At 38.6% G+C, this 10621-nt stretch overlaps 2 protein-coding genes across 2 annotated transcripts in view; one reads left to right on the top strand and one right to left on the bottom strand.

The window, feature by feature from the left end:
* Positions 1–10621, bottom strand: part of LOC106878991 (histone deacetylase 2) — a 219318-nt gene that overhangs the window by 44732 nt on the left and 163965 nt on the right. The gene's annotated exons all lie outside the window — the stretch shown is intronic.
* Positions 9593–10621, top strand: part of LOC106877330 (vitellogenin) — a 65116-nt gene continuing 64087 nt past the window's right edge. The window contains 1 exon segment of the mRNA XM_052977471.1: positions 9593–9673. Coding sequence (XP_052833431.1) covers positions 9593–9673 — 81 coding nt within the window.

The following is a 10621-nucleotide window of genomic DNA, read 5'->3' as shown; positions in this document are numbered from 1 at the left end:
TTCCTTATTGAACGACATGACAGGCAAATTATTTGAAAAATATGAATTATCCACGTGATATTCTTGTGGATTGAAAATTCGATCCAGAATAATCCAGAAGAAAATAGAATTCTCACCAGTTATATAAAAGGAAGACTTCTTCTACCCATAAGTAGTTTGATAAGTTCCAATGCACGAAACTCTCGGACATTGAGTAACACTTTTGCTTCTGCTAAATATTAACAAAAATATACATATACTCCTATTTCCGCTCTTTTTTTCCTGTTTGCATAATCGTACCTATATATACTTATATCTTTGTAATTTTGAACCTGCGTTAAGCTATAGATTGTAATTCCAGTTCAAGAGCCATGAAGTTTTAATCGTAAGACGTGAGTACTTGTGTATGGTTGAGTATTTACTTGTCATGAAATGAAGAAAGATATCTTTTAAAGTCCACTATCAAAGATAAAATTTGAGTGTTTTCGGTGCAGGAATAAGAACATGACTTCGTTGCTTCATCCACGTTGATGGATTTTAATGACTTTCTACATTAGCGACGTTACCTGTTCAGTTTTTATATCTCCGCCTACACAAACACATCACACCATCACCAGGTGCTAATACTAGGACGTGGCCATCACAAACACCATAGCAACGGGATCTTTGTGATTTTCGTCACTATCTTTTTTAATAAATATATCATATAGATGTAATTTTTGCCGCTGAAACCGAATTTTATTTTCATTTATTTATTCAAAAGATGAGTTTGCAAAAATGTTACAGGTGTTCAGAGTTTGATAATTTTCAGAATTTTCAGCCAATCAGAAAACGTCGCGTTCACTGCCTCTTCCATCATCGGGGGTGGCAGGTATCGAAAACTACCTTAGGAATAAGAACCCAGGTTCGAAATTTCTCCCAAGACACCTGATGAAGGCTGGGAGGTATATCAACCGAAACGTTGTGTTAACAACAAACAAGATGAGGACAAATATCCGCCAATTGTAAATAATGTAAATAAAAATTAATTATGTGAAAAATATATTTATATAAAATGAAAAATTCTTTAAAAAATTCTCTTTCCCAGGCGAAACCACACCAGATTATCATTGGATATATTTCTATTATTAATACTTTCTCGTTACTGTAACTAAATTTTACATCCTAGACAAACGTTGAATATATAATTTAACGAAGTGGAGGTAAAATCAATGTACTTCGCGAGATTCCAAAACGCTTTCTCAACGATTCCTAGCAACCTTTCGTCTCAGCCAATATGCTACTCTTTGCAAGAGTTCGGCTAGTCCATTCTTCCAATCCCCCAGGGGTGTCAATGACTCTCGCCACAACATCTCCCCATTTGAAATTAACTTCCAACGGAAGTTAATACTATTATTTATATTTATTTATTTTTCTTTCATCACATCTCCCTTTTTGATATTTTCCTCCGAGGGAAGTTTAATATTACTTCCTTTTAGGTACCATTCCAACCGTCCTGTTTGTTTCCTCTTTCTTGTGACGCTACGCTTAAGTTAGATTTCTTGCAGTGTTGGCACATCAATGGTGTCGTAGAACACTTCTATGGGTATCTCTTTTCTTTATTCCGTATATCTGTTCTTTAGTTGGTTTAAATGTCTTTTGCGTTCCCATTTTTCGCTTCATTTTTCGCTTCATTTTGCCTATTTTTTGTTACTACTCCATCTTCCCAACCTTGTCTTCCAATTTTATATATTAAAAAAAAAACACCTTGTCACGGATATGAAAATGCTTTGTCGTATTTTTAGTGTTTTCCCTGTTTGTTTTTTCTTACTGGTAACAGTTTGTCCGAAATTGATTTTATTTTTCGAGCAAACATTAACTTCGCAGGCAACTTTCCTGAAAAAGTGTTTGGGTTTACTGTTATCCTATAAAACCTCAAGAATTGTGTCAATGCTGCATCATCGACTTGCTCGTTTCTTGATTTCTTTAATGCTATTTTAGATGTATCCACGAACCTCTTGCCCGTTTGATCTTGGGTGATACAGAGGAGTAGTGATATGTTCAATTGAGTACAACTTTCAAAAATTCTTAAATTCATTCACCGTGAATTGTGTGCCGTTAAAGGAGACCATAGTATCCGGGACACCAAACCTAGCAAAACGTTCATGCAGAAATTCCACTGTTACCGTGGATGTCGATTTTCTACATTTACACATTTCTGGCCATTTAATAAAGCTATCTGCTACTATCAGATAATCTGATCGGTTTGACGGTCCTGCGAAGTCTATGTGTAGTCTGGACGATGGAATATCGGTCTTGGGCGAAAGTTGAAATTTTATAGGTGCTGATTTCGTTGCAGCAGCACAACCTCTGCAGAATTTTACCAACTTCTCGATATCTAGATCCATTTTGGCCAGTAAACATAAGTCCTCAAAAGCGACTTCATCCTAGAAATTCCTGGATGTCCAATATGGAATTCCTTTAATATTCAACCTTGTAGTGAGGTAGGCATTATGACCATCTGTGCATATATAAGCACATTATCACATATTGAATACAAATCCAGAACTGTATTACGTCCAGCCAGACGTATTTTTTATTTATTTCTTCTGATCTCACTATCCTTTTTTTTTTTCATTTTTATAAACTCGTCTGTCTCTGCCTTAATTTTTATTTTCTCCAATGTCACAGGCAATTCACGCACAACATGGCACAATATATTTTTATTTCGTTTTCGGCTTTTAACACCACTATCACTGTGTCTCCTAGTGGTTCACTGTATTTTGGTATTAACCTTGACAAACCATCTGCTTGTCCCAATTTTTTCAATGGAAAATATTCCATTTTGAAGTCGTAATTCAGTAGAATCGTTCCCTAGCGCTGCAACCTGATGGCTGTGGGGATATACTTTTTGATCCATAGATCGACAATAATGGGTGGTAGTCTGTCCTCAGATGCAACCTTCTTCCATGTATACATTTATGGAATTTTTTTTTTACCGCAAATATGAAGGCTAATGAATCTCTTTCTATTTGGTTCTAACTTTTCTCAGCCGGCAATAACGAACGCGAAGCGTGAGGTCCTGTTTTCAGGCTACCATCTTCATACTTGTGTAAAATCATATCTCCAGTATCACTTTCACTAGCATCTGCTGCCACTACTGTTTCTAAATTCGGGTCAAAATGTGATAACGAAAATTCTGGCGTTAAGACGTTTTGAATTTTTTCAAAAGCTTCTTGGCATTTGTCCGACCAATTCCACTTAACGTCTTTTTTTTTTAGCAAGTTATTCAGAGGTGCTCTTAAATCGTTCCTATTCGGTATGCCTGGTAGTAATTTGCGTTTTAGTGTTTGTCGGAGGAGGCATATATTTTATTACACTCGCCCTAGATGTGTCTAGTCTGTATCCATTTCTATCATTAATCTGCCCTCGATATTTTATTCTTGGCATAAAAATTTCACTTTTTTTCGTTGAGCTTAAACTCATAATCTTTTATTCTTTCGAAGACCTTTTTAACATGCTAACATGCCGACCCTGAGATTCACTTTTAATGAGTATGTCGTCAAGGTAAGCTACGGCGAAATCCGAACCTGCAAGCATAATATCCATAACTTGTTGGAAAATGCCAGGTGCTACCTGTATACCATGGGGGAGTCGATTAAATTTATACAACCCTTTATGGGTATTTATTGTCAATAATTCTGAACATTGTTCATCAACTTTTACCAGCAAATATGCTTTAGATAGGTCCTACTTTGAAACAAATTTTCCTCCATTCAACTTCCCGAAAATTTCCTCCGGACTAGGTAACTGGTAATTATCTGACATCAAATATTCGTTTAATCCCGTTGATGAATCAGCGCATACTCGGATTTTTTTTTCTTGATATAAACTGTTGGAGACACCCATTTTGTGTAATCAATTTTTCCAATAACGCCAAGCATTTCAAGTCTAACTAATTCTTCGTTGACTTGTTTTAACGCTACAAAAGTACCGTTCATTTTGGTTTATATACCGGAATAGCGTTTCTTTCACTTGAAATTTCGCCTCTGTTTTGGTGCAATGACCCAGTTCATCAGAAAAAAGATTTCGGGAATTTTTTTAAAATTCTTTTTTGAAATCCTCCGACGCCTTATTTGTACTGGCTGAAGAACCATTCACATTTTTACAAAAAATATTTATGGAGGTCCTATAACTTAATGAGTTCCATCCAGTCTGTTCCAAATAAATTTGTCGTATTTTTCTTTGGCTTAATTTGCTTAACGACGGGGCTATCGGAACGTAACTCGGTCGTTAAATGAGGACAGTCTGTACATTTAAACACTGCCAACGAGTATTGAACAGGGAACGTCTTTCACTGAAAATTCTCGATATCAAATTGATTGTTTCATCGAAACAAATCTCACCTGGTTTCTTCGGCAGAATATAATTACAGTATTTTTCGTGTTCGGCAGGGGTTAACTTTCTTAAAAGGGGTTGCACCTTCTTCTCGTCATTCCAATTTTTACATTTCTTCGTATCTTCTAAAATATGCAGAAAAAGTAGTACCTTCTTGTGGGTATAAATAAATTCTCCAGTTGCGTTTGCGGATCTTTTTTAAAACGGGGGCCACATTTTTCATTAATGTTTTACGTAGTGTTTTTGGTACCGAAAGACTTTCAAACTTCGTATACTTATCTATTTTGTGTTATAGAACAGAAAAATACTTTTGTATTCGAATTTATTTCATGTAAAAAATTGTCTTATTTCGATAATTTCAACCAATCACTGACAAGTATTCAGTTGTTTACATTTACTCCTTTGGCTGATTAAGCGATGTAAAGCGTATTTAATCTCCATACCTTCGTTTTATTTGCTTTTTTCATTTTAAATTTGCTTTAACCCTAACCCTAACCCTAACCCTAACCGTAGGGTTAGGGTTAGGGTTAGAGTTAGGGTTAGGGTTAGGGTTAATTGTTTCAGAATCGTTTGTTTATGTAGTCGGCACTTAATGTATATCGGCTGAATGGACGTCAGTGATTGGTTGAAATTACAGAAATACGACAACTTTAACATGGAATAATTTATGGATTTCTTTTTTTTTAAAGAAGACTAAGAGAAAAAGATGTTTTATATGACACATTCTACCAGTGTTCCAAGTTTCAAAGTGTTTCGTTAATGAAAAATGTGGCCCCCGTTTTAAAAAAGATCCGCGTTTGCTACACTGTCTGACGAGGACGAGCCTGAAGTATTTAAAAACCTTTTCAACATTACTTCCAGTAACTGTTGGTATCGTAGTTGTTGCTGTTGTGGTTGCTGTTGTGGTTGCTGTTGCAACTGCACCACGCAAGCCAATAAGTCTTCCATGTTAATGATTTTTTTCTTTGATTTCGTACAAAAAATAAATGAAAAAGAACGTTCGACGCAAGCCTCTAATATCTGGCAGCCATTTTTATATCCTAGACAAACGAAGCGGAGGTAAAATCAATGTGTTCACATGACGTACTCCGCGAGATTCCAAGACGCTCTCTCAACGACTCCTACCAACCTCTCGTCTCAACCAATATGCTACTCTTTATAAGAGCTCGGCTAGTCCATTCTTCCAATCCCCCAGGGATGTCAATGACTTTCGCCAGAACACGAAAATAAATGGAAATATTCACTTAAACAACCGACACACACACACACAGACACATACACACACACTTTCTTTCATGTACATGATTAGACTCGCTCACTCACACACAGAAGTTTGATGCTTCAATGGGCCCAAAAGTACATGACGTTAGACACGAGTTGTGTTCTTTTCACTGACAAAATCAGGGCGACCTTTGACGAACCTGACGGTTGGGCATTGCCCGTCTGTTTTGGCGAGAGCGTCACCACTAACGTTTACGACTTCAACAGAAGGCTGGAGGTGTCACGTTGTGGGCTGGTATCATTCGGAACAGACTTGTTCGCCCAGTCAGGGTGCCTAAAGGAGTTAAAGTGACCGCAACCGCCTACTGCAATCTCTTGAAAGAGGTCTTGGTGACATAGTGCTCGATGACATACTGCTGTCATTTCTAAGGAATCTCGTATTCATGCAGGACCACGCGTTCTCCCACTCTGCTAGGGCCACCAAACATCACTAGCGTCTTACGGTATACAAGTTGAAAGGTTGATGGTGTGGCCACCAGCATCTCCGGATCTCAACCGTATTGAAAATCTTTGGTCCATCATTAAACAAGTTGTCTATGCCGATGGAAGCGAATTTACACCGAAAGATGTCTTATGGGCGACCATAAGAGCTGCAGCCGAGGCAGATTCCTTGACTAATAGGGTTTTTGAAGTTATCCGTCGAAATGGCGCTCATGTGGCTAAATAATTCATTATCTCAAGAAATGTTATAATATTATTAAGGTTTCTGTTAAATATATACTCAATGTATGCTTAATATTTATCATTACCCTTTATTTCTTGAAAACAAAATGCTTTGATTGGTTATTTCATTCAAACGCTGTTAGTGTGGTTCACCCCAAAACTGAAGAATCTGAAATACAAAAGCAAGGACGTTACACAGAATAATAAAGACATAACAACAATGTCGCCATAGTGTGCAAGCCAGCTAGGAAAAGTTTTATTAAAATCGATTTACAGAAAATCGAGAAATCCTAAATTTCACTTCTAAGCTATTAGCGTGGTTCTGGGTGTATGCACATGCATACATATACACAAATATATACACTTATCTATAGATTCAAAATGACAAAGGGCATCTAGTTATCTCCCCCTAAATCACCCTCTTTCCAAAACTCAAGAAAACAAATTCACTCCTGGTTCTTTTCAAACTCACTTCTTTGTAGAAATTATGAATTTCCCATAAGAAATCATTCATGATGAATCCCTGAAAGGGACGAAAGCGCTAAGTAAATAGGTTTTTTTTAAAATTCAAATCTTGAAAACCATCCCTTTTTAATATATGAAATCTGTGCGCCATTTCAAAATTTTATACACGCGCGCGCGCACATATATACGGTCATTATATCAATTGCCACCATTACAACTACCACCTCACCACCATCATCACCAACATCACCACCACAAACAGCAACAACATTATCGAACACATCCCACTGAATGTGCATTTTGGTATCTAATATGCTCAGTGAAACGTGACTCGCGTGAGACAGCTAGTTTTTGTTCTGTGTAGGTGAAGGCATAATATCATTAATGGACAGCGTTGATCTCACTGTGGATATTATTGACCATTATATAGAGCTGTGATATCTACAGATACTGCTCATAGTAGTGAACAACCCTGCTGTGAGTGGACATTTCGAAAACCTGCGTTCCGGTTTCGCATCCAGAGAGAGTGCTGAGTTCCGTGATAGTTCTGAAAGCAGTGGATAATGTTCATATCTGGAGACAGTGCTAACCTCTGGATTGATATCTGGAGACAGTGCTAACCTCTGTGCTAATTCAGAAAGCAGTAGATAATATTCTTTCTACCATAAGCACAAGGCCTGAAACTTTTTAGGGAAGAGATAGCCGACCATATGAACCCTAGCGCTCAAATGGTACTAATTTTCTTGAACCCGGTGGATAAATGGATACGTCGGCTTCTGTGACATTTGAAAGCGGTGAAAAATATTGGCATTTGTAGGAGTCCTAGCTTCACATCAAGAGACAGTGCCGATCTCTGTGGTAATTCTGAAAGCAGTGATATTTTGGGACATTACTAATATAAGTGGATGGTCATCTCAGCAGAGGACATTACTGGACGGTCGTAGTGGACAGACCTGACAACGTCTCTCGTTACCAATGATTAGCATAATCACTGCCTCTACCCCCAACAAAGGTAAGCTTACGTTTGTGTGTGCGTATGTGTGTGTGTGGGAACGTGTCTGAGTCTGTGTGCATGTGTGTGTATGCGTGTGTGCATGCAAATGAATGTGTCGGATTTAGGATTATGGATTTAGGATTTAGGATTTAGGATTATGGATTTAGGATTTAGGATTTAGGATTATGGTGCGTAGTGCGATGGCTAAAGTCTTAGGCTCACGCTCGATCACAAAATTGTGATTTCTGTTTTAGACAAGATACTTCATTTTCACTCCACTCTATTCAAAATACGTACAAGTGACAGCTGGGGGCAGTTCCGTCCCTGTAACGGCGTCCTGTCCAACAGAAAGTCTTGTATTCTCGATCACTGAAACGCCTTAGGAAGCAGAATAATCTCCGGCCTGGACGCTTGAGTCAGGCTTTAACTCATAACTTTATGGTGTGTTTACCTGGAAAAACGAGCCCTTGGTCAGTTGTGTTTGAGCAGATTCATAATCGAAGCTATTTCAATCATAACTATTTCATTAATTCAGACATACGGTTGCTATGACTACATTCTCATGTTGTTGTGGTTGTTGTTGCTGTCGTCATTTTGTGCCAGGACAGGTCTATAGTCAATGATATTCCAGCCGTGACCATCCCATTTTTTTATTCAGACACAGTATTAGCTTGTCTAAAATTGGTTTCAAACTTTAGCACAAGGCAAGCAATTTAGGTGAAGGGGCTAAGTATCGACCTCAGTACGCAACTGGTACTTATTATATCGACTCCTGAATGTGATGAAAGAAAAAGGCAACCTCGGAGGAATTTGAACTCAGAGCGTGAAATCGGAAGAAATGCCACTAAGCATTTCTTCGGGCGCGGTGAAGATTCTACCAGCTTGCAGCCTTAGATCCTTGTCGATTATTAATGTCTAAGTTGACTCTTCATATCCGAAATTTGGGAACTGTGTATTTTTCTATCCCTTCAAGAACAAAATGTGAGATCAAACTAAGCCATATAGAAGAGTAACAATGAAAAATACACTGTGCATGAGTAAGTACAATTTATCCAATCCATGTTGCAGCTTCTGGATCATCCAGTCGGATCGTTCCGTCCGATAAAAAAATTCTGAGTACATATTCTAAAACACTAACGCCACTCGATTCAAGTATGTATAGGTATGTACCTAAGGTTTCATTGTAGTCTTCCCCTTAAAATAATGAAAGGTGTACCCAGAAAGCTGTCGAGTTACTGATGATGTCTGGGTGGCATTCCTTACTTCGGGCAGAGAACAATCTTCAAGGCATTACCTTAACTGCCACTTACATTTCAATCAACTGATTCGCTGTCCTAATACCAAAAGATCGCCCCTTACCTCGATGTGCATGCCACTACTCAGCATTCCTTCCACTTTTATAAAACATGATAACTAAAAGATGTTAACATCTCATAATCGACCGTTTGAATTAAGGCTGACTGAGTGTGAGAAACTGTAGAGCAGCAAACATAAGCCTTGCTATTGTTTAAACGAGAAGACACAGTCACACTCATATACACCACATACAAAGATACAACGGGCTTCCACACAAGTTACGTCCACCAAATTTACTCACAAAATATTGATCGACTAGGTTCAATATTAGAAGACTGAACACGAAACTACATGGTTGCAATGCAAGCTGCTTAACCCAACAGCTGAGCCTTCATCTCAGTCTCTCACTAATGACCATGGATGAAGGCCGTAACTTCCTGCCCTATCGGGTTGTCTGTGTCTGAACAATCCTATGCACAAATGGCAGTCTCTGGCACGTAAGCTGCGTTTGTTGGCTGTTTCTATGCTGTTTGAATCATGTTCTTCCTCTCCGGTGTGTTGTCCGGTTCTATCCTTCTTGTACAGAGTATTCGATATGACCCAAGCCAGGGCAGTGTGGTATGGGGGATAGGTTGCTGCCCATGTAGTGTATCCCACATCTCAACCTCATTAATAGATCCAAAGGAACAGAAAGGAACCTTACAATTTGTTATCAGCGTCATCGTAGTGTTTGCAAGTGGGAGGTTGTAGACAACCTCGAACTGCCTCAGGGTCTCCGATTCCCGACTTTTCATCACTATTTGCACCCGAACACTTTCCCATGGTTAAGTATTGCTGCAAGGTCTCGGTGGTTTGGAATCAGGGTTTTCTTTCACTTATATGTGTTGCCCCACCACCATCACCACCACCACCACCACCACTGTCCTCAGGCTAATGAGCTCCATCTGATCGAATGAATTACTAATTAACCCATAATAGGGATCCTGATTAGTACTTCTACTCCGAGTCAGAGTAGACCTTGCAACAACACTGGTCAAGAGGTGATTCCAAACTCGTCAATACTTTGGAAATCCCCAGCAAGAGCCGACTACTGGAAGCTGTTTAAAATCACACGCAGCATCTGCGCCTTTACTAATAACTCTAATTTATTTTAATTTTTCTATTCTAAATTGTAATTTAGTGATTTTTCATTTTCTCTTCCAAATGTCCTTCCTCTCACACACAAACATATTTCGTCTTCTCATTTTGTCTCTCTCTTCTTTTCCAGGAAATCCCTCTGTTATTTTCCAACTTTTCTCTCTCTCTCTCTCTCTCTCTCTCTCTCTCTCTCTCTCTCTCTCTCTCTCTCTCTCTCTCTCTCTCTCTCTCTGTGTCTCTCTCTCTTTTCCCCGTTCTCTCCTTATATATTAAATTCCACCTTGTCTCTTTCCCAAATCTCTGCCAATCTCTCCCATCCACTTTCTTTCGCTCTTTCAGCCCATTCCTTTCTACCTTCTGCCTCCCTCTCCTAATCTTTGAGACAAAGATGTCCCGGTTTCCTTTTACCCATCTAGCTGTGATGACAGT

Source organism: Octopus bimaculoides, chromosome 28 (assembly GCF_001194135.2).
Source record: "Octopus bimaculoides isolate UCB-OBI-ISO-001 chromosome 28, ASM119413v2, whole genome shotgun sequence".
In the NCBI taxonomy this organism is placed as follows: Eukaryota; Metazoa; Mollusca; class Cephalopoda; order Octopoda; family Octopodidae; genus Octopus; species Octopus bimaculoides.
Note: the sequence above shows the minus strand (reverse complement) of the source record. Positions and strands in the feature narration are given on the sequence as shown.